The sequence below is a fragment of the Chelmon rostratus genome, chromosome 10 (genome assembly GCF_017976325.1).
Source record: "Chelmon rostratus isolate fCheRos1 chromosome 10, fCheRos1.pri, whole genome shotgun sequence".
Taxonomy (NCBI): domain Eukaryota; kingdom Metazoa; phylum Chordata; class Actinopteri; order Chaetodontiformes; family Chaetodontidae; genus Chelmon; species Chelmon rostratus.
Genome location: NC_055667.1, coordinates 18,479,271 through 18,504,680, shown reverse-complemented (window position 1 = coordinate 18,504,680; position 25,410 = coordinate 18,479,271). Strand labels below are relative to the sequence as shown.

General features: G+C 42.9%; 1 protein-coding gene across 1 annotated transcript in view; it reads right to left on the bottom strand.

Annotated features, from left to right (window-relative positions):
* The window catches only part of LOC121612307 (membrane-associated guanylate kinase, WW and PDZ domain-containing protein 1-like), a 99,128-nt gene that overhangs the window by 46,203 nt on the left and 27,515 nt on the right, over positions 1 to 25,410 (bottom strand). The window contains exon 2 of the mRNA XM_041945111.1: positions 18,559 to 18,675. Coding sequence (XP_041801045.1) covers positions 18,559 to 18,675 — 117 coding nt within the window. The remainder of the gene's footprint in view (positions 1 to 18,558; positions 18,676 to 25,410) is intronic.

Below are 25,410 nucleotides of genomic sequence, written 5' to 3'. Positions count from 1 at the left end.
AGAACGTAACACCAGAGGAGTAATTTCGCTTGTGAGTGTCACTGCCACTACCAAAGACAATTAGCACAACAGACGACTTCTTCAAGGGTATTTTGGCTTTTGGACGTTGTTCACACAGTCTGTAGAAAATAATACACGTCACAGGTAGCAGGTGTGTGAATTCTGCTTGTTTGCAACAGCTTGTAACATGTGCACTAACAAAAACCTTCTTCAGAAACATTAACGAGACTAAGAGTCTACAGCCACACTGTCGGCTCAGTGAAGCTGTACCTGGGCACACCAGTGCTTTGTGCTAACTGCTACCATGCTGATGTTTAGTAGGTAGTTTAGCGTTTAACATTTCCTAATTAGCACTAAACAGACAATTTCAATTCTTCCTCAGGAGGAAATTAATGTCTGCAACTTATTTCATGGCAATCCAACCAATAGTTGTTGAGACATTTCACTGAAAACTACAAATATCAACCTCACTGTGGCGCTAGAAGAAAAATGAGACGATCATCAAAGCTTCACTCCCTGAAATATCTCAACACTATTTGGTGAATTGCCATGAAATGTGGTGCAGATGTTCATGGTCCCCAGTGTGCACTGAACGGGTGGGTGGCAGCATTGCCATCCAAAGCGCCACAGCAGCCTCACATTCTAGCATGGCTAAAAAAATCTGAAATACTTTTTGCACAAGTAAACTGCAGTTAAACTCGAGAGTCATGCAATGCAGTTTGTTTTGTGGTGAAATCTACAACCTGCATCGATGTTTGATGTCCTAGTAGCTCACACACTCTCTTGTGAAAAATAAAAACCTTTGTGCAACCAAATTACAGCCTGATTCAACAAAGCTGTACAGTCAGGGACTGGCTTTCACAGTGCACTTGTGTATATACTAATATACAGTACACTGTGAGACAACAGAAACGTGTCTGCTGTCAGAGATTTTGCTGCACAGTTTGCTGTCCCGTTTGTTTACCAAGGTTACAATCCTTTTAATCTCTCTGGCTGTGTTCGGCTGTTGCAGGCAATGTTGCAAGTCAGTTAGCTGGACTGAATCCATAATATGGCGTTGAAAAGAAAGGGAAGACCAGCATTATACCCGCAGCTCCCCTTTGTTACCCTTTACTTTTTATTGCGTAATGAATAAATATAATTCTCTCTCTCTGCTCAGCATAGCTTTTAAGCATCCCGTCTCCATTCCACCATTTCTCTTGATTCCTCCTTTGTATCCCTTTTCTCCTGCCGTGCACACTCTCCACCTCGACATCAATTCCTCCTCTTCTTTCTTCATCTTCATTTATCACCACGAGGAAGTTTAAATTCTCTATTTCTGTCGCCCTGCTTTTGAAAATATTCATAGGTTGTAGTGGGCAGACACAGCAGTAATTTCCTGGTGTGATGAAGTGTCCCCCACAGCACGGATGTTTCCCAGCTCAATCTCTCTAACAACAACGTCAATCAGCAGCTGCGGTCCATCCGCACAGGGATGAAGGAGGGAGGAAAGTGCAGGGCTGTTGTGACAGGGGGCATCTGCCAAATGGTGGAACGGCAGAAAGGAGAAAGATGGAGGAGGACGAGGGTGGTACAGACGCATGACACACAACGGGAAAAACAATCACCTAATGGGCACGTGAGATCCCTCGCGCAACAAACAGCTCGCGCTTTCTCCCTCATTCTCACCTCTCGCTGTCTGACAAACAACCGCCACGCCACTGAGAAGCCAAACACAAACACACACAGCACTTCTGGCTCGTTGTGCGGCACACTCTGTGCTGGTTCTCCTCACATCTCCACTTTCATCTTGTCTGGGCGTAGTGTTATTGAGTGAGTAGCATCTCACTCTCTTTCGCACAAGGATGAAGCTGGGTGTGTGTGTGTGTGTGTGTGTGTGTGTGTGCGTGTGCGCGCGTCAGAGAGAGAGAGAGGCATTGATCTAAGCGCTGCTAAAAGGATAAAGGAGTCCAAGCAAGCATGTCCTCGCTTCTGTCACGCCATCAACATTGTCTCTTTCACTGCTCTGGTAACGCTCTGTCCTTACAATGCAAAGCAAGTCAGTGTTAGCTGATTTAAAAATTAATCACCAACAAAGAGAAAACATTAACTGGCTCCTGCTTTTCAAATGAGACAAGTTTTCTGCTTTTCTGTTTCTGCTTGTATCTGTCTTTGGGCTGAGGGTAATGATTATTCCAATCGTCCATTAATCGATTGACTGGTGAGTGAACAAAACATCAGAAAAATGAAAATGAAAAAAAGATTCCCAAAGCCCAAGATGACATTTCAAATAGCTGTTAGATATATATGTAAGATATTTAACTTACTATTATATAGCAAAGAGAAAAGCAACAAATTGTCACATTTGAGAAGCTGAAGCCAGTGAACCATTTTTGCTGATTACTCACTGAAATAATTAGTCAGTCATCAAAAGTGTCGATCGACTAATCAAATGATCGAATAATCGGTGCAGCTGCAAAGAAATGCAAGTAGAGAGAACAACAGATGTTCCAGAAAAAAGTAGTCCAGAGATGAAAAAATAATAATAATAAATAGCTGGAGCACTGGAACGTTGAGGATGTGGACACAATATTAACATACAACCAAAAGCAATCCAATGCAGTAACCCTGCTCTTGAGAAGGTATGGGATCCAAATGTAAGAGAGTGGATTCCACTGCACTGTAAAGTGTGAGGTGTGTTATTCTGCCCCCCTGTAAAGGAAGTAGAGGAGCAAAAAGAGATTTATCATGAGCCGAATCTTAAGGGTACAAATGAAAGACGAGTGTTGCACGTCTGCGTACTTCAAACGCTCCACTGTGCTCTGCTCTAGATTTAGCTACAGTCTGTATATGGCAGAAAAATTTACAGTGAACACACACATGGATGCAGAAACCTCCACATTCACAGAACCACACAGACACACAATCGGAGAGACAGATAGAGAGAGGGAGTGTGTAAACACATATATAGTGTATTCAGAGTGTGGACTATAAATAGCAGGTTGTGGAAGCCAGTTTCTGTCCTCACTGGCAGTTCATAAAAAGCTCCGGAGCAGGGGACATGTGTCCCTGTTTGAGTGCCTGCTATGACCCACATCCTGTCTCCTAATACTGGGCCACTCACTCACTGCTACCGAGCACGCACCATAAACTGCAGGAGCATCCGAGCTGTCCAAAGCCATTAATTACAGACCTTGGAGCTGTAGACCTTGGAGAAACGTTAGCACCTTACAGTAGGTGCTCTGTGTATTTGAATCACGATGGACACTTTTAACAGTCTTTTTCATATGAACTCGTCATCTTAATCTGCAATCTAGAAAAAAATCATTTTCAACTCTGTCGTGACAAGAGGTGATTATTCATCCACACATAAATGTCTGTCTTTGTTTGAGAAGATGATTAAAATCCCCAGAAGAGACCGAATTGAAGTGCAGAATAGCAGCAGGATCTCTCAGTGAGGTGCCACAGAAAGCTGCGGCCTTGCTAACGGCCTCAGCGGCATGATGGCAACGATTTTCTAACTCTCGAATCATGACACAAAGACTGTTACTGATTGATTTGTCAGCATTCTCTCTTCATTACATGATAAACAGAGTTGCATTCTTTAGCAAAGATCACTGTACTTTAGTTTTGTCATGAAATGATATCGAAACCTGCTTTAGTTGAGTCTATAGGTACACAAGTTGTTAAATTATTTCACATTCCTGTGAACCCTCACTTGCATCTCCACCAGAACATCTAAACAGAAACATCTTCCACTTCCTTGATCTCATTAAAATGGATCTGCTTGGAGGAGTTTGCATTTTCCAAATGTTTTTGCATGCTTCTGCTACTGTACACTGTAAATGAGCAAGTACTAGTGGCAAACCGTTTAGAGGCCATTTTATCTGGCTTCAGAGAAAAGCAGATTCTAAGGCCATATGGCTACTAAATCTTTTACAATGCACAAGGCTCAACTTTCACTGTTTTTGCAGCCAAAAATTCATAATTTTCCTTCTTATATTGCTCCACATCATTTGGCATTTTCTCACCACAAATACTGAACTCATGCAGATCCACTGAAATGCTACTACACTGAGTATTAACACCAAGGTCAAGGGAAAAAAAAAACACAAATGGGGTTTTCTTTAGCTGAAACTGGCAAACACTGTTTTTTACTGTACGCTGTACAAAAAAATCATATTTTTGCATTGCACTGCAGCCTTTTCTGGTGGGCTGACGCAAGCTGTGTGAGTTTCTACTAAGAGGGAAGCTGTTATCTGTGGAGGCTGACTAAATATTTCATTCATGTGGCTGAGTGAATGTTTGGATGGTCTAAAAGTGGCCCAAGCCTGCCAGGGATATCCACATGTACCATTATGTACCGCACATGAGTGGAAGGCTGAAGGATTAAGAATGTGTTCTGGTACGAACTGTAATGTTTGAGCTACAAATGGAAAGATAGATGTGAAAGGTTTTGATTACATCTGAAATTACATTTCAAGAGTCTTCAATTAAAACAACACTTTATATAAGCTGTTTTTAGCCATGCTAGAGGGCGTGGCTCTCAGGATGCTGATGCTAGTCAGTTGGTCCATCAGTTTATTCCTGACTGAAACATCTTAGCTATAGCACAGATCGCCATGAAACTGTGTCCAGACATTCATGTTCCCCTGAGGATGAACCCTCCTGACTTTTGCGATCCTCTGACTTTTCCTCAGGTGCAGCGAGCATGTCGAATTTTTCACTTTGACGATGTATCCTGATAACTTTGGTGATTTTTCTCCTCGTGCTGCAGTGTGACAAGAGGTTCACATTGGTGGTTTTGAGTGAAAGGTTTCAACTACCATTGGACAGACTGTCATGCTAATTTGCTAATTATGAAATGTTAACATGCTAACATGTTAAACTAAGATGATGAACATATAAATATTATACCTGCTTAACATCAGAGCCACTAGCATGGCTGTAGACTCTTTGTCTTATTTATATGTGTATTTATTATATTTAGCACGAATGATATTGATTATCAGGTGATAAATGGACATATGAACAGTGTATCTTTTCTATGTGCTTTATCTCTGTTGTTAAGTTTGGTCCTTTGTTGGTTGAGCACCTAGTTGGCAGGTAAAGTACCAACAACACACTCCTGTATTTACTTCATGTGCACAGACTAACTGTAACCTGAACCTGGACTTTCTACCATTAACGCCAGCATGAAAATGAACCCTGACTCAAACCCTGGATGTCTGCAGACTGTGTTGTAGGTTTTCTCCTGACATAGTAAAGTCACTCGATAGCGCTGGATTACTATCATGTGCAATTTGGAGCATTCTTAAAGAAGTTGAAAAGAAAAACATGTGCACGGTGTCATACTTTTTAAAAAGGTTAGGTTGTGCAGAAGCTGCCAAGTGAAAATGAAGTTTTGTTTGAAGTGAACGTTTTCTTCTCAAGCAGAGTGATGCGTTAAGCCTCTTGGCTTTTTGGCTTTACCTGCACATCTGTTATTACTTTATGATTCAATCCTTTTGTGTTAACCTGTCCGAATTTTGCTCCGACTTTATACATTTCACATGTCTGTCTCTACATGCTCTGCAGCCTCTGTCTTGATGTCCTCTTCTGACCCCTGGTTCAGTTTGGTTCACAGCTCACCTGGGGCCAAGACAGCTTGAGCCCCACTCCATCCACACTCACATGACCTCCTGTTTGACTGTTCATCTTAACTCAAGCCAGTCGTCATCAGAGACACAAACAGCTCATGATTATGCCCACAATAAAGACAGTGAAAGAAAAACAGAAAACCATACACAGCAGCAGCAGCACCACCACCACAGCATACAGAAGTCCAGGTAAAAAAAACGCCCTCCTGTGTGTTAACAAAAGGCAGTGGGGCTGACAGCACTCCGGTGACATCTGATACCCTCAATCGCCTTCCTGCTGTTGATGGTCTGAGGAGCTTCCACTCATTGTCTAACACAGACATACACACACTCATAGACACACACAGACACAGCCAAACATCTGCTGTTTTAACCCCTGCTGGTTGTGAGTGTGGCGGGGGTGGGGGGGCGCACGAGACCGAGCCACTTCCAACTGACCTGAGAGTGAGATTATCCTGATGGTGGGGCTGGGAAGTGTGCAGGGAAATATCTAAATTACTTCAAAACAATGCTATAACAGTGTCTCAGTAACTCATACAAAATAATAGGTGGATTATATCTGAAGATATGACATCACATCAAACTTGATTTTACCACTCGTGCTTCTAACTGCCCCCCTGCACAACACAAGAAGCCATAACTACAGCGTAAATTGGGGCGTGTTTCCATGATAAACACACGCTCAGTGTTGATGGGGAAGTGTGTGTTATGAAAACAGAGGCTAAGCGGTGACGTGAGAAGAAATTACGTGCACATCTCAGAGCAGACAGAGCAGGGGAGGGGCGGAGGACGCCAACAGTCACACAGGGAGTTAGCAGGCAAGTCTCTTGGGCCTCTAAGCCAATTACCGGAGCAGCATTGATTGAGGCAGCACTTTAAGGCCTCATCTACACAAGTAGTCCCTTAATACACTGGTCAGATGATGGGCGCGTCTCAACCACAAACTATGGATAGATGTCCATTTGCATCCATTATGGTGTCATCTGGGCAAATCTCTTTAGAGATGCTAACAGGACTAATTAAGAATATTACAAAATATTTGGTCTGAACATGAGTTAAACTTATTTTAATTAAAAGATCTGTCCCTCCAGTTTGACGTCTGCTGATGCTGAGATGGACAGGTACTGGACCTGTTTCCTGAGTCCTGATCAGCTGACCTGGAGACCAAGGTGAGTCTAACGTCCTGAGTGTCGTGGCTGTGTTCAATCAGCACTTCCATCCCCCATTAAAAGGATTGCTGGCCCGTAATGATTTATGAAGGGGAACGGAGAGAGAATCAATGTAGCGGGGCCCTCAGATTAATGATTAAGCAAATAGCAGCCCCGCTCCAGATCCTATCAGGGGCCGGGGTGCTGCTAAGAGCACGCCATGCTGTAGTAAGTTCAATTAAGTGCCATGGGAAGCTTCAGCAGTGCCTCCTCGTCCCTCCCACAATGAAACACACATTCAAACAGCCTTCACAACTCACTCTTAAACAGAACAAGTTCCTTGAATCTTTTTCTATCAAGTACGTCTGCATTGTCACAAAACAGGTCACATTTATGTATGTCAGTCCAATCAAAGCAGCAGGGACGTGTCCATAGCAAAACATGTCAAGTACTGAAAGTCTGATTTACTTATTCTTTGATCAGCCGGCTCCTGATTTAATTCACCATTTTGCTCTCTTTGCCATCTATTTTGTTTAGGCAAAGTTCTGACTGCTTGTGCTTTAGACAGCAATGAACATTTAACATGACTGGCTTATCTGCTGATAACTTGTGATTATTTTTATTGTCGCTTTTTCCGTGGCTTGTGCCCTCAATTATCTGATTTTGTCGAAAAAGTGCCCAAGGTTATGTCTTCAAATGTCGTATTTTGTCTGACTAACAGTCCAGTTTCCCAAAATATTGAGTTTCGGGTCACATGAGACAAAAAGAAAAAAAAAAAACTGCAGATCATCACATCTGAAGAGCTGGGACTGGGTGATATTGGGGTTTCTGACTAATCATTTTAGCTCTAAATTTAAATACGGGTTTTGTGGAAAAGCATGTTCATATTTCTTAAAAAAAGACTCTTTCACTATCAGATATCTTCTTGTATGGAAACATTTCAAACAATACCCAGCCCTAAATTTATAGAAAGGTTAACTTTCTTTATCAAAGAGCCCCTTTTTAAAAAAAAATAAGATGAGCTGGTTCCTCGCTGTGATTGTTTGAATGAAGGGATGATGCAGTTACCCATTAAAGAGGAGAAGGACAGAGGGAGAGAGAGGCCAGACACACAATACTGCTGCTGCCCAACACAACAGGCCATTCTTTCAGCTCGCGCCACAACACTCCTCACAGCTGAGTCCCAGCCGCTATTCTCCTGCTGTTCCCCCTGCTCCCTCCCCATCTCTCCCCTTTCAATGTGGGGGTGAAGAATGAGGGGGGGGGGGGGCTGAAAATGAATAGTGGGCAAGCACATCCAAACTGAGGCATCATTAGCTGGAAATCTTGTAAAATGACACAAAAGGAACGGGTGTTTATGGGAGAAAAGCAAGAAGGAAAAAAAGGAGGGCTGACTCAAGGAGGTAAAAATATGGAAAGAACAAGATGAGGGAGAAGATGTGGCAGACAAACACACACACACACACACACATCCGCCATCATCACAGACACATGGCACAACACATCACAGCCCATCAATATCACACCATAAATCTGCATAGGCACTGATTCCCACAGTCGCTCAAAAAAAAAAAAAAAAAAAAAATGCACCTGCCTCTGTATTTCTGCCTCTGTGTGCATCTGTTTATTCTCCCCACCCACATCCCTTCCTATCTAATCCCGGAAGCCAGGGCATCATTCCCAGGAGAAGAGGTAAATGTCACAGAATTACCTCTACACCGCCACTGCTGCTGCCTTCCTCTCCGCACGTTATTCCACAGAAATATTCAAAAAGATAAATCCAAGCGGGCTGAATTCTGCTCTCCCTCCTCCAACCAAACCGGCCATGGATCATCCAGTTGTCTGCGAGCGAGTGCTAGCTCCCAGCTTGCGAGCTCATTCAGGCAGGCAGCTAGTAGGCAGCTGCCGTTTTTCTTCAAAGCTCCACAAGCAGAGCAAATTAGAGGTCCAGCCCAGCTTAGAGGCTAAGCCATTGTGAGCTATTCACACTCCAGTTCCTGTCTGAGGCCAATGGCTGTAGCCCCCTGCATACTCCCGCCCACTGCCTTCCTCCCTCCCTCTCGCTCTCTCTCCCTCTCCCTCTCTCTCTCTCTTCCTCCTCTCCTCTGTCTTTCTCTTTTTCCATTCTACTGCTATCTTAGCCATAAATATAGACTCTTGACATTACCTAACACATGGTCCCTCCTGATAAACAGCCAGCTTCAGGCAGGTCTCATGACTGATGAAACCTCTCCAGGGGGGAACGCTGGGTTAAAGAAGGGTGTAGAGGGCTGCAGGACAAGCATGAGGGTAAGGATGAAGATGGGGGGGTACTATAGTGTAAAAGATGCCTGTGTTGTTACCAGCTCAGTAAGATATGCAGTAAACATGTAAATATGATGATTTTTAGTCTTTCTGGAGGGGTTGCAGAGTTGCTTGCAGGTAGGATTTGTTTACTCTATGCTTTGACTGGACTAGAGCAGAGAGCCCGGATTGATTAGGACCATGGGAGATTAAGAGCCCAATGGAAGACCAATGGAAAACCCATTCCTGGCAGTGCAGGCCTGTACTTGCATGGACATGGACTGCTGCCCAGGCAACCTGACCACAAAACCCAGGAGCTGCCCTGAGGGAAGAGGACTGCAGCTTTCTGTTTGGATTCACATGGTCCACTCTTCGCCTCATTGTATCACAGCTAAAACTAGTGAAAATAGCAGCTTTACTGGTCGTAGCTTAGTATCTGAATGTAACTGTGCCTTATTTTGCCTTAAATATAACTGGAGATATTTTTCGAAGTCTCATCCTGTTGGATTTAACAGGGAATCAAAATGTGCAATAAGCAATATGTCTGACATTGTCTGATGTTACCTGTCAACACGCTGCTTGAGTATTTACAGTGACCTTTGTCGCTATAGTTTAGGCTACTTAGGTTAGCAATAGCAGCGCAACTCTAAAAATAACACTTGTTTCTGGGGAATAGCTGATTTGGGTTGGATAGGTTGGACATGTTTTTGTTGGATTAACATAAAGCTAAGCTCCATTTGTAGCTCGCCAACAGAACATCCTTCTGCACAATTTTGCAGTGTCAAACAGGGGAAGCGAAGACTCCGTATATTGAGGGATTATTTCACTTTCATTCATACAGACTCGCAGAGCTTTATCAGATTTAGCAGATTCTGGTAAATCTGTAAAATACAAATATTTGCCTGTTAAGTCTCTGACAACTGGTCAACCTGTCCAGTGAAATCACAGTGCAGAAATTCTTCATTTAAGGGAGCCTTTCAACGTTTTCGGAAGTACACTTAAATACAGTCTTGCTGAGGAGAGGAGCAGTGTCAGCAGATTAGCCTATCTTAGCAAAATGACGAGGAAACAGCTATCCTGGCTCTCTTACCTCTGAAGGGAAAAAAGTCAGCCTACCAGCACACATATCTATATATAAAAACTACAGAGTAAAAACAATGGTTTACTCTTTGTTTAACAGGGACAAACAGGTATAACATGTTAATTAGCCACCGCTTTCCCCTTGCTTCCAGTCTTCAAACTAAGCTAACTGCCTGCTGGCTGTAGCTTCGTGGTTAGTGGACAGACACTAGAGCGGTATTGATCTTCTCATCTAACTCTTAATAGCAAGAAAGCGAATAAGTGCATTTCACAAAATGTCAAACTACTCCTTTAGGGATTACCTACATTGACAAAATGGCAGCAATATGGTGGGGGGGATGAATAAAACATTCATGTAACACACTGAATGTCATATACAATTTGCAAAATGGCTAAACACACTACTCAGCCATCCTGACAACAACATATTCAAACAAAGAGCAAAAACGTTAAAGTACCTTTTACCGGCCGCATGAGACATACTGCAAAAATGATTCCTGTGTGGAGTAAATATGATAGAAAAACAGCAGCTACTGTAAGCACCCACATGTACACAAAGTTCAGTGAAGAAAGTTAAAGCATATCCGTTTTTAGATCAATCTGGCGTCATCACACTCACTGCTTGGAGGCATCGAGGCTCGCAAACACTTATGAGCTACAGTATGTGGGCTAGCTGGCCACCACAGCGGATCCACATCCAAACCATCACAAGACTCTCACACACAGACAAGTCCAGCAAAATACGACATGATCACTACAAAGAATCTTTGTCCAGGCTGTGACTTAGCACAGTTCAGTGACTTGACCTCAAAGACGGGGTTATCATCATCACACTCCAGTGACACAGTGGACACACGCAGATACACAAGCTAGCTGTCTGAAATATAAACATCAATCTGTTAATAGCTGAGAGAATTCACACCTGTTATAATCAACAATCCCAAGATCTGGTTTTGTTCCATGTGGACAGGACTCCCGGTTTGGCTGAAGTATCACTCTGGTCTGAGCAGACAAGGACTGTAGCCCCCCCAAGCCATGCAAAGAGAAGAGGCATTTCTGCAGCTGTGGGGCCAGATAGTGGCTCATTAATCAGGGACTGATTACTTTAACTTGACCTGAGTGACTCTGGGGTGACCCTGTCAACAACCTCCACAAGATCAAAGACAATTGTATCACATGGCATGGAAGCGTGAATGAGGACTTATAATAGCAATAATATTACTGTGAGCTACACTTTCTATGCTGGATCACAGTGGTTTCTCATCGGGATCGATTTAGTTAATGTAAGACCAGACTCAAAGAACAGCTTGTTCTAAACTCCAAGTGCAGAAACAGAAACAGAGGCTGTGTTGTTGCAACGGTTTCTTATGGATAATGTGCCATGAGATGCCTTCGAAACGGGCCTGGAAGAGATTGTTAATGACAAAAACAATGTCAGAGACCACAGCCTCCAGTGCCACCTTCCACCCACTCGCCAATCACACTCAACAGTAGAACAAGAAGGAAGATCTGCAGTCCTTTTGGCCTGTATGGGATTCATTTTAATGGTGACAACCAATGTTTGCCTGTTTGAGACTGTAAAATATGCTAAATAAGGCAATGAACGCATGCATTAAACATAACCCTCTCTCACACACAGTCCATGTAAACACACAGAGTCTGCACCTGTCCTCATACATCATTACTATGCAGAAAAAACACATATTTGCCCAGCTTCCTCAATGAGCTCCTTTTTCCAACCCTCGTCGTTCCCAGAGCGAATCGTGTGTTAACACAGCAGATATTTGGTCACATGAACAAAATATGAGCCGTGCGTATGTGAAAAGCAGGCAAACAGAAGCTGGGGCCCACTCATCCGTTACAAGAATGAATGGCCATCATTAGCATGAGGCTCCCCAGCAGCACCCTGCAATGCAGCGACACACACAATGGCGAGTGCCACGCTTCCCCCTGCCGTTCCCCCAGAGAAGCCCTTTTGTTTGAGCAGCATCTGGACCTGACCTCCATCCATTCGAGGCTGATGACCCCCCTCTCTGCTCCCTCTCAGCTCCTCATCTCCTCTCCTAACCTCCTCTCAAAACCCTGCTCTGCCTCTACAGAACCCCCCCCTCCTCCTCCTCCTCCTTCATCTCCTCTCCTCTCCTTTCCTATACCATGTCCGTTCTTCACACACAGATACCCTCTCTCCCTCCCTCTTCCAGCCAAGGAAAGCAGCCATCTCTTGCTTCTTGAAAAGAAGGTCTGTGTACTAGTGGGCCTTACACAAAGCCTGCAGGGTGAATTAGAAAACCAAAGAGGAAAAAGCACCAGGGCTACTGGCCATCTGTCCCTCTGGGTTGGACGTGCCTGCTCCGAGTGTGCCTGCCCCCCTCTTTCCCTTCACATAATTCCCACCCCTACCCCCACCTTCCCTGATTCCCTTAGCCTATATACACAGCATCAACCACACACACACGCTCTGCCATGCATACATCAGAGGCATCGGATGGCGGATGGCAGTGAGAGTGGAAAAAAAAAAGAAGAAGAAGAAGGAGACAGCAAGGAGAGAATAAGGAGCTGCCACTTGCCTGGATGCAGAGCGAGCCTGGAGCCAAGCCGTAATCCCTTTCTTTGTGTGAGCAGCAAACAGAGAAATTTGTCTCCAACAATGATTTCCCCGAGATCGGCAGTGGAGTGGAAAACAAGGAAGCGAGGAAGTGAAGGACAGTGAGGAGGGGAGGGAGAAGTAGAGAGCGAGAGAGGGAGAGTAAGAGAGGAGGCGATGGAGGGTGAGAGCAGCAGAGGCAGGGAGACAGTGGGAGCAGCTAGAGTGTGACAGAGAGAGACAGAGGAAGGCAGCAGCCACCGCCGAGCCACAGGGACGCTGACACTCACTGGAGGATTTGAAGTGAAGAGAGGAGGTCGACAGGGAAGAGAGCAGAGAGAGAGGGAGGGAGAGATCAGGTGGGGGGAGGGAGGATTGGTTCGCTCTGTGGCTCAAACGCTGGGATAACGCCGAGATAACCCTCATCCCCAAGCAGCAGCTGTAGACATGAGAGGGAAATGAATCCCACGAGACGGCGACTTCTCTATCAATTGTGACATTTGCTGCACATGATAACAATGGCCATCTGTAGCAGCGGAGCTATGAAGGAGAGAGGGGAGGAGAATGGGTTGAGGAAAAGGGGGGGGGGGTTCTTCCTATGAACACACATGCCGAAAAGAAAAAAAAAAAACACCTCGGCCAGTGGTGGAGGGGGAAAGGCACCTGTTCGAGTCAAGCACGGGGAGAGGGAGCGACACATGTGCTCAGGAGAGGGGGAGGAGACATGAGGGACACAGAGACAAAGGAAACAGAGGGCTGAGAAGTGTGGCTTTTATTTGACTGCTTTTGTCATTCTGCCTTGTCATGCCAAGGAAATATTTGCATGTGTGTGTGTGTGTGTGTGAGAGAGAGAGACAATAAACAGGAGGTGGCAGCGATAGTAGGTCACAGAGAAAGGGAGAGAGGGAGGGACAGGAAGAAAGACAGAGAGAGGGAGAGGAGGGGTAGCACTATAAACATTTCAGTGTAGAAGTGTTGTGGCCCTGTTTGCCTTTTTTAGTCATTACCAGAAAAAATACACAGTGAAAACAAATTTTGCCTATTATTTAAAAGGATAAGCCTGGTGATATTACATATTTTTCTTAATGTCAGCAAATCAAATTAAAATAATTCATTCCAAATCCTTAGAAACGTAGGTGCAGTGCTGCCTGAGCGCACCTGAGCAACACCCGGCCACGTTTTTTCTCCAAGTGAGGAAATACAATGATCACAGCTTGCATGATCTGATTGAAATTCATGTACATTTCTTTGAAGTGCTTGATGATCCAATCATCACTAATGCATATGTCATTAAAGAGAGCCAATAAAAGCAAATGCAGTGGTCAACGTTGTCATATCGACGTTTAAGGTGCGCTGATTGATTCACGAAGTCAGCTCACACATTGAGTAACATGCAAGAGAGCATTCCAGCGTGAAAGTTGCCTGTAGCCTTTGAGCAGCATAGTGAATTTAATTTTTTTTTCTCCAGTCTATAGCTAGCTAACGTTAACTAGCAAAGATAAAAAGGCATCAAAGCATCCTTTCATTCATCATTCACTCTTCTGAGGGTTTCTTTATTTGTGATGCATTTACAAAGCAACATTACAAAGCCAGCCTGTTGAACTTGTGCTGCGTCCACAAAGCCAGCAGGAAATGACTGCTAGCTATGTTTTTCACAGTCTGTTAGATTGTTACACATAAGAAATAGAAACATGAACTTAAAAAGGCCGACCGAAAGAACGATTACCAAACGAGGGAACGGGGGAATGTACGTTACACCTTGAATGCAGCAGGCGGCACAGCGTGCTTATGAAAACAGAGTTCAGACTTCAAAGTTTCCGAAGAAGACTGTTCGCTGGTTATTCGTAACAAATGTTCCAAGCGGGTTCCACGAGGAGGGAGGAATTACATGAGCTTTAATACTTCAAACCTGGTCAGCCACCTGAAACAGAACCACCACTTGGACAGAGTTTGGAAAGCGTATGAGGATGGCCGGCCTGCTAAAGACGCTAACATTAGCAAGTCAGCTGCAAAGAAGCCACCGGGACTGACACACGTTGGCGAGGCTTTCAAAAAATCCAAGAAATTTGCCAAAGATGACCCACGGGCTAAGGTTATTAAAGATTTAATCATGGACATGATGGCGCTGGCCTTACTATGGACTGCCCTTTTTTCAGTTTGTTTACAGAGATAAGTCTAAATAAGGGATAATGTATCTTTCTTCAGAATGACATAGAAGCCCGACGCGAAGCGGTGGGGTTTATTTCTCCGTAGGAACCTGCTCACTATACGTTATCCCGCTTAGAACACGGCTTACTACTAACTTACTCTTACTCTGTCAATTAAACAAAATAAACTCACACAATGTCAAGAAAGGAAATATTCATCCACCAATTTTCCTTAGTGTCTTGTCTGTCCATTGTTACAACAATCATCGACTCTGGTTTGGTCAAAATGAAACCTTACATCACAGAATTAGATGTGAAAATATTCTGTCTATAGACACTGCTATTCCACGCTAGGGATGACTGACCTTCCTCTTGCTGCTCTCCCACTTCACAGCTTTTCCCTGTAATCAAACTGGTCTTCTTCAGTAGCAGAGCCAGATTTCACTGCTCACAGTGTAAACACCAACAATGCCCCAGTTCATGATCGGAGCAGACTCCAGTCAGCTAATAGGGCCACAGCTAACTGAGCTAAGTAGCTAACGGTAGCTATCAGCTACAGAAAGATAGTAATAGCGAAGTGTATAGTGAGCTGCTTTAGTGACCAGTGATACACCCTATTTGTTGGGAGCAAACTTCGACAGGTGGCCTTTTTTTTACACATTGTACCTTTAAACTTGTGTCCTAGCTGTAAACAAATAGCAGAACACTTATTCACACACTCGCTTTTACTGTATATTGTATTCCTTTGTGCCATAAACCTACATTGTTGTCCAAAAACACATCAGTGAGCCAAACTGTTTCACTGGATGACATGTTTTATCGTGAATGTGGGCACTGTAGTTTATTTTAAGCCAATCCCACATGCGCCGTTCTGCTGCTGTAAATACTCACTATAGCACAAAAATTCAGGTCTGAAAATAGTCCCCAACAAACACAATTTACTCCTGGGTTTGCAGAGTAACTTTACATTCATGACCTGCCTGATCCTTCAATGATTTATCACCACAGAGTGGGCAATGTCCATTCGGTGTCCATTCAATGATGCTTTATTTAGAGACACTGGAACCTTTTATTTGGAGATACAACCCAGAACAAGTAGAATATTTCCAATTAATGAGTAATCAGGGGCACTTCTTCCATAAAAATGTATTCAGGTGACTGCAAACAAAATGCAATGCTGAACATCGACTGAGACTAATATTTTTATAGTGTTCCTCCAAAACAGGCAATGCCCAGTCTTGACATTGACTGAAATACAGCAGGTAGAATTTCAAGTGGTCCACAGATTAAACTATTAACTTCGCCCACAGGTAACTGTTGTTGCAGACATAGTCATACTAACAGTTCTTTAATAGGTGTGGCTCTCCTGGCTCTGCTGTCAGTTCATATATGTTCTCAGAAACAATTTCATGGACTGCCTTGAAATTCTTTTTAAACATTTATTGGTCCCAGAGGATGAATCTTGCTGACTTCGATAAACCCACAGGATGAATTATAAAAACTTTGGTGATCCCACGACTTATGACCAAATACAACTGTCCCTGCCAAACGAACAACATTCCCATCAGCCTCAACTGCAAATGTTAGCATGCAAACCCCATAAACTAACACAGTTTAACACAGCAAACATAATACCTGCTGAGCAACAGCATGTGGGCATGCTTCTGTGCTGATGTTAGCATTTAGCGCAAAGCATCTTTGAAACGGTGAAACGGCTGCAGTGTTGTTGAGCTTTGAAATTTTTTTTTTTTCCTGCACATTTGGACATTTGTCAGTACTTTCTTGTCAGTGAATCAGTCTAAATCATTACAAAGAAGGACACAGTTCATTACAGCTCCAGAAAACAGAGTGAAGAATAGCAGATCTGACAACAATGAGGCTTTTTTTAAAGATGATCAGAAAAAACACAACGAAACTCTGAAGGAAATGACTCCTGAGCCACACATTGTTTCAGTTATCTATAATCTCACCCCTCACTGACCAAAAGGTGATTGCCCTAATTTAACTTTAGCTTCTCAGGAAAGTTAAAGTTGATGACCTCGTTCATTAGAAACACACTGAACACATTTCCAATCTATCCACTATGATAAATCTTTCATATTTGAACAAAGTTATTATTGTTATCTGCTAAATTTAGTGCAAGTAACTATATGCAAGTGCTACTGTTAAATGCAACTAGAAGGGCTTCAAAGAATCTCCTGACAGTCATGTCTAAATCAGGAACCCTTACAGTATGTGGGTCCAACCCTTTTTTGGCTTAAAACCCCTCAAAATGAAGAAATGTCTTCTTCTAACCCCTCATCACAAGTTGTGTGATTACAACAACAATGTTTTCTTCTTTTATTTGTCTCATGTAAAGGACTTTTAGAGGCACGAGGAGGTGGATGTATCAGGTATTTCACTTATTTTAGAGATGTTTGAACTAAAGAGGTGAAATCATTCAGGATGTTAGTAATTTTAAGGATTTTAAAGAACAAACTGAAAAGTAAGAAATGCAAAACGCATCTGGTGTCCCCCCAGATTTACAAAATGCCTTACAACATATTCAGCATTTTTTTTATTTTTGTCTATGCTCTTTAATGTTTAATGTCTGTCCTCTGTGCACAGAGGCCTTTCCATCGTCCTGTTATCTTCGGAAGAGCCCAACATGTTCATCACATAATCAGGCAGGAATCTATTTTCAATATATCAGAACATCATAATCCCAGGCAGGGCACCGGGGGAGGCTCAGAGAGGCGGATTTACCGGTCACATGGCCGAGTGCAAAAGAAGGACAGACAGCTGAGATAGAAAGGCAGAGAGTGCAAAAGCAAAGAACAGGAGAGACAGGAGGAGGGAAAAATACATGAATCTAGTGTAGAACTTACATTTCATTAGGGAGCACTGCAATGCAAACACATGCAAACGAACACAAACAGCCTAGGCCCAGGCCGTAGAAACAGGAGGAAGTGGTGTTTGATGGGAATGATGATCCCTGTCCTAGTTGATTAAATCATCTATGCATATGTGTGATAACACAATTCCTCAAAAACAAACACACTCACGAACACACACACACTCTCTCTTATCACCACCCCAATAGATTCAGCGTGTCGTTTTACTGAAACACTTCAAGCCTCAAGCTTTGTGGTCGTCACAACATAAACAAAACCCTTTTCGAACACAAACAAGACATGAGTACAGCAGGAAATTGAACTGAGCAGAGCTGGACTGTGTCACCCAACCGTACATCCAGCTGTTTGTGACGTAACCGAGCCCAGCTGTGGAGTCTGGCACGGCGCTGGGTATTTGGCTCGGGACATACTTTTTCTATACTTCACGTCTATGTGAGACGGCTGCAAAAATGGTGCTCTGGCGCAGTCAAGCCACGATTGTCTTTAACAGACAGTAATACGCAACAAAAATCACAGTCATGGTGCTTGGAAATTGTTTCTCTTTTAATTTGTTGCAATCAGAGCTGGTGAGGATTTTAAATGACTAAGGGGAAACCAAGTGTAATAATTTATGGGTGAATGAGAGGGAAGAATGAGATTAATAGGAGATGAAAGAAGTGAGAAAGAAGCCAAAAGAAAGTGGGTCATTAGGGTAATGCTGAAGAAACGATGCTAAAGACGGGTTAAAGACACCATTCTTCAGCCAGATGTCCTGGTTTAAGCATCCACCATCACATTATTATCATTACTAATATCTCTACTCACAAGGCACAGCATGGCGATACAGATTGGCTCGGATGGTCTTCTGCAGCTCGTGGTCGGGGGAAGACTTCTGAAACCTCAAGCTGAGGTAGTGCTTCAGGTCCTTGTTGAGCTTGTGACCTGGAAACAGCAGACATACAAAAACTCAAGTAAACAAACCTCGACATCACAAAACCTGCTTGTCTCTTTGTTGTTTACATGCTGTCAATTCACCAAAAGTAAGTTTGTGAAAGGCCATGACATTTCCATTGTTCAAATGCTCCCGGAGACGAGAAGAACACAAGGCAGACCTTGTTTATCGTCCTTAATTGAAAAACAAAGAAACAAGGGCCCCTGCAGTAAACACGCGTATTTGTTTAGTGTTAACACACACATATAATGTGGTTAAAGAATGCAGTCAAGTTTGAACATGTATTAATTTCCTTTAAGTGCACATGATGTAACAGGACAATGAGTCGACTGTCGTACTAGTGGCTCTGTGAGGCTGTACTTAAACAGAGTGGGCTAAATGCTTAACATCGGCATGCTAGCGTTCTTACAGTGGTGTTCCAAACATGCTGACTCATATCGAACAGGTATAATGTTTATCATCAGCCTAATTGCTAATTAGCAATAAACACAAAGTCTACCTGAGGCTGAGGATCATTAGTTTTGCAGGTATTTAGTGTTCATCATGTCATTGTTCATCATTTATGTACCATCTTTCATGGCGATCCATCCAATAGTTGTTGAGACATATCAAAACATCTTAAAACAACAAAAGTGAACCTCAGTGTGGCAAAACAAGTCAGTACATCACCAAAGGGTTCAGCATTTGGGAAATTTGTCTGTACCAAATTTCATAATCTGCTGGTGGCGCTACAGGTGAAGACAGAGGATTGCTAAAGTAATTTTGAGTCATCCTCCGTGGATGACGGATGTCTATACCAAAGTTCTTAGTGATCCATCAAATTATTTTTGACATATTTCACTCTGGATTTAAGTGGTGGACAGACTGACAGACTGAATAGCGACATTACCATCCTTGAGGCCGAGATAGCCTACATGTACCAAAGACAATGCCACGCAGCAGAGCAAAGTATTACAATATATATATTTTTTTAAATTAATCATTTAATCAAATCAATGTGTATCCATGTAGTTCAAAACAGTTAGTCTGTTTTGTGTGTTTTATGCATTTCAGCTATTAGAGCCATGCAGCTAGGTTTGCTAAAAATTCAGCACTTTTGACTCAAACTTGAAACACTTTCATTGAACTCATTGGATAGTAATGGAGCAAATGGCAAAAAAATAAACCAAGTCGACAGTTTGAGTACAACATAGAAGTAGACACAGTGTGTAACAGGGTGGTTAATTCACAGAGAAAGGCAGGGATTGAGGTGGGCTTGGGTAATTGATTGTAAGACTCTCTGATTGGCTGCAATTCTCAAGCTTACTCAGCATCCGTCCAATCAGAGGTGCTGATGCTGCTGGCTGAGTTTTAACTGAGTCCCGGCACTCACAATGGGACCAGATGGTCAGAGCTCGCTCTCACGCCAGGGTCTCATTTAGGACCATTTAATGATCTCCAAATATATCATCCATGTCTGGAAGAGCTGGCAAGCACTTCTTGGGGGAGGTGGCATGGCCTCCTGACGGCCTCCGATCACAGTGGAAGAGTTTCTCCTGGCTCTGTGCTCTGGGATGGCAGGGTCAGTGTGCTGTGGATACTGAGGGGGATTATAACATGGTTTAAAGTCCCAGTGAAACGGCAGATAGAGCGAATTCAGCTTCTGTAATGTGACACATTTTAGTGTGAAGAGGAATTTGTGGACAAGGTTAAGACAGAGTTAGAGATTTTCTAGATTTGACTGGATCACCCTAAAGTGGGTGTGGCTTCGCAAATACAGAGAGATACAGGGCTATAGAGGACTGTTCAGCCTCCACCCACACCTCCCTCAACAGCGTTATTAGATCAGGAGGAGGAGAACAAGAGAGAAATGAATCAGCTAGACCTCAGCCACATTCTTTGGGAATGCAAACATATTTTTAACAGCTGATATCGAAACACAAACCTGCTCCTTTGATATTGCTTTGCTATAACTATTACAAGTTAGAGTACTTTATTGATCCCCTAAGGGTAATTGCAGTGTTGCAGCAGTAATGCACATGCCACAACACACACATAATTTACACTATTTTGTTACTCTTTCATATGACTATTTTAAAAATATATGAACATGTGTATAAAAAGTACTGTACTAGATTGAAAAAGAAAATAGAAATAATACATAGAATAAAATAGATTTGGAATTAAGATTCACAGTGCAAATTTAAGTTGCATGTACAAAGTCACTAAGAAAAATACAGTTGATAAATAACTCCTTAAGTCCTAAGTCCTTATGTTAAGCTAAGATAACTGGCTGCTTCATATTCACTGTGCAGACATGAGTGCGGTATTAATGCAGTCATCGACCTCTCGGCAAGAAAGTGAACATGTCCCCAAAATGTCGAACTATTCCTTTAATGTTAGAGTTAGGGCTGTTGTTGAGGTTTGGGATTGAGAGTCAGGAAGGAGGCAGGAAGTGCTTGCAGCCGGAGAGTAAGTGCTGCTGAGCGAGTTGGGGACAAGGACAGACAGATCAGAAGCATCAGTGTAGCAGCTGAGAAAGTGAAAATGGTCTTAAAGCAGAGGAGTATCTGTCATCTGCCCTGAGGTGTGGCCTCGTGGTGACATCATCATCTGTCAGCCCCAGCTTCACATCCACCTCCTCCCCCCGTGGATGTTGCTATAAATACTGAGTCCCAAAAGACAACCACACACAGGCATCTACAGGAATTCCATGATGATGATGAAATATTAAATCTAAACCAAATCAGCCACTAATACATTTATAATTCAAAAACAGCCCTGATGCGTTCATCACACAGACATTTGTAGCAAGGTGACAATAATAATAATTTTGAGGTGTAAATCACATTCAGCAGCACAGCTATGCTGATATCATTATAGCCACGATTCTGATGCTGCTGTGGGGCACTTTTTCGCCAGTAGTGGAGACACTGGTTGGTAGTCTACTTGCTGTATTTTTCCGTTCTTCTACATACACACACACACACACATGCACACAGCCCACTGTGTAATTCAGTGCAAGCAAAGCACAGTCAGGTAATTGTTACCTAGCAACCAGCCAGTGCTGACGACCATCATTACAGTCCCTGCTAGGCAAGCAGCAGTCAGATTGTAAAAGGAAAAACAGATACAACAGCACACTAGCGCGCACACACACACACATACAGACACACACACACACACACACACACACACACTCACACATTTAACATATACAAGCATTCAATCGGTGCATCCTCTCGCTGCTCACTTTCCATCTCTGCTGTGATGTGATTTATATGAACAGCCCTCATCAAAAATAAAATATGTTACACATACATTAGTGTTTGCATTCACCGTCATGTCAGTTTTGCTGGCTCAGATGCCCCCCCCCCCCCCACACACACACACACACACACACACACACACCCCCCCCCGCTGTGGGTACGTACAACTAGCAGAGGGCGGGCCACCCAGGTGTCATGCTCCATCAATGAGAAAGTCATCAAATATTCAATATTTATGAGGATTAAAGCCGTGTGGATCAGAGATTACAATCACACTACTGTGGTGTGTGTGTGTGTGTACAGTTCATACACCGTTTACTTACTGTCTCCCTGATTTTTTAATCACAAGTGCTGCTTCAGTGAATAAATATCTATAGTTGTAGCATTCTGCAAATTAAAAGTTAAAACCATACTGATATTCAGCTGCTTGATAAAAAATAAGTTCCTCTCATTTCTTATACCATGCAGCTTTATGAAAATCTGTTTTAAATGGTATTTGAGACTTTGAGACAGAGTTTTTTTTTCTTGACCCATTTACAGTCGTTCCCCAGCAGCAAGTAACAAAAAACAAAACACAAATAAAAGCTTAAAATCTTACAAAAACAACCAGATGTGGTGAGAAAACAGGCGATATTATCTCAGCTCCGCAACTGTGCTGCTGCAGTGTTCCACAGATTTTGAACAATACACATGGCGAATTGTTCAATTCACTATGTGTACTGAATGGAGATCCTTGTATTGTATACAATAAGAGACAGCATATTGTTACAGGGAATGTGCTGGACATTCTCATACACTGTGTCTGCTAATCCGCAGCTGTCTGTTCCAACTAAATATAGCTTGAAATGTGCTGATATTTAAACACAATAGGCTTTTGATGCAGGTACAGTGAATAAAATGACGGCCTGTATGAGAATATGTTAATGTTCGAGCAACCACTCAAAGAACTCTTTCATAGAACACATCAATATAATCAATATCAGGGTATTAATGCTGCTTATGTCTTTGTAGTAAATAGTCTAAAAACACATTTATATTAAAACAACAATCCAACCACTTCCTGCTTTTACAGAGTAACCTTTGGTTTCAATGACAACAATGTGTAGAAATATAAAGAGAAAAATAACAAATGAGCATCTTTACATATAAAAAACAGTATATTTAAATTTGTAAAAACCATGATAGCATAGAAAAAAGACCAAGAGACAAGCAGCAACTTTAGCAGCTCTGCGAGCTTGTACTCAAGCACAGTGGTGCTTTGAGATGAATGCTAACATCCTCACAATGACAATGCCACCATGAGATGCTAAACAGGTATAATGTTTACTATGTCCCTATCTTAGTTTAGCATGTCAGCATGCAGCTACTTAGCATGACACGCAAAGTAGGGTTAGCTCAAGTACAGGTGAGGAATTTTCTTTTCCGATTTTTAGACAGCTTTGTCGTGGCTGACCAATTATCAGCATTGTGGCCGATCGTGAACAACAATCGGGCGTCTCTCCCTTGTAGTGTGACATGCTTAACGACCTGTGGTGCAGGTGAGTGTGGGACGCCCCCAAGACACCCTGACGAAAAGACTAGCATGTCAGAATTTTTTTGTCTTGACACGTCTAGTGTGACATCTCCCATTACACGTTCCTGAGTGTGTACCAATCAGGTGCTCTCTCCAGAGGGTAGTCAGGTTACCATGGCGAGGAGTAGGAGGAGGGATGCTGAGGTTGTGGCTGTCAGGTGGGATAATAAAAAAGAGGAAAGTGCTTCATCAGCCCAGTGAGTAGCTGGCTGTGCTGTCATAACGTTATCCCCGGTCCTCACTGCGGGAATATGCTTATCAATACTAATTCCTGATCGAACATAAAAGTAGCCTGTTGAATGCAGCCAACACAGCCAAGCTACTCCCTGTAGAATAAATAACTAGGGGAATAAATTATTATACATGAAACTTGCTGTACCTGTCATAATTGTTATCCTGATTCTACCCAGTAGATGTATACATAATGACTGAATGGGCTGAAGTTTACACCACCTGTTGTATTGCTTTTAATGTTATAGCGCATCCAAAGCTTTCTTATCTTTTTGTTTTGGTAAACAAGACCGCCAGCATCACACACAACTCTGTCAGTTTGATTGACAGTTGCTTCCCCTGCCTCCCCGATGACATCCGAACTCGTACGTGATCGTAAAATAAGACGTGCTGTGATTGGTCGGGGTCAGACGTGTAGTCTTGCCAGTCACAGACCAAGACAAGTTTATGGCACTGTGATCGTTAGATCTGACATGGTGACCATCGTCAAAGACAAGAAAATCGTGTAGTCTGATCCTGGCATAAGGAATCATCAAAGTCATTATTCCATAAATTGTTGAGATATTTCAGTCTGGACCAACCTAATGACAAACACTTCCATCCAGAGAGCCACAACACGAGCACAGCATCTGAGTTGAAACAATTTTGATTATTCGATCAACAGAAAGTTAGAGTGCTGCTTCAAGTAATGTTTTAAGCAAAAATAAAGCCATACATTCACTATTTCCAGCATCTAAACTGTAAATAGCTTTCTTAGTTTTCTATTATAGTAACCTGATTGTTTATTGGTTTTGGTCTGTAGGGAAACTTGAAGCGCATTTGTCATGTTTTTTTGGCATTTTATAGACCAAAAGATGATGATTGCAATGTTATTCTGTCAGTGAAAATACTGAAAGTAGCTGACAATCAGTCTGCCTCTAGAAGATGAGACGGATCATTTGAGAGCTTGGAGAGGATATTCTTGATTTTCATAACAGTGAAATCACTCCATCAAGGAGAACCCGAGCCACCAGAGAATTTAGCGCGTTGGGAGATGTTTCCTGGGAGCCGAGATGTTTGTGGAGCCGGCTGGCAAAAGACTGTGTGTGACAGTCAGCCCTGGATGAGGCAGAGGAGGGAATGTGTGAGGATGTGAGGCCTCTGTCCTCTTCTAGATAGACACAGAGTGAGAGAGAGAGATGGGTTTAACCCAAATAAGAGTGGATTATACACATCCTCCATGCCTCCAGTCAGCATTACATAACCTTAAATCTAGTTATGCATCCCTGTCTCATTTTGGGGCTGCATGATGTGTGTGTGTGGTGTCAAACATCTAAAGAGATAGTGGTGCACACGTTCTGTCATATACATGTTGGTGAACATGAAAACACAGACATACACGCAGAAAATGAGTTGAAAACTATGATCTTAATTGGAGAGGCTGAGTTGTTTTTCAAAGGTTGGGATGTTTTGTAGCTCATGCTGCTGTAAAAGAGGTGACGCGTGGAGAAGATTCAACGCTCTGCATCAAAAACATAAAGGCCAGATAGCAAAAGAACACAAACATATGGTATCAGCAGAAGATTGCCAAGCAGCTGCAGCCTATAGCGCCACATAACAGCTGCCGTCACTACGAGTCACCGCCACTACCTGTCAATCATGCCAGGTGGTTACCATCTCAAACCAGAGAGCTA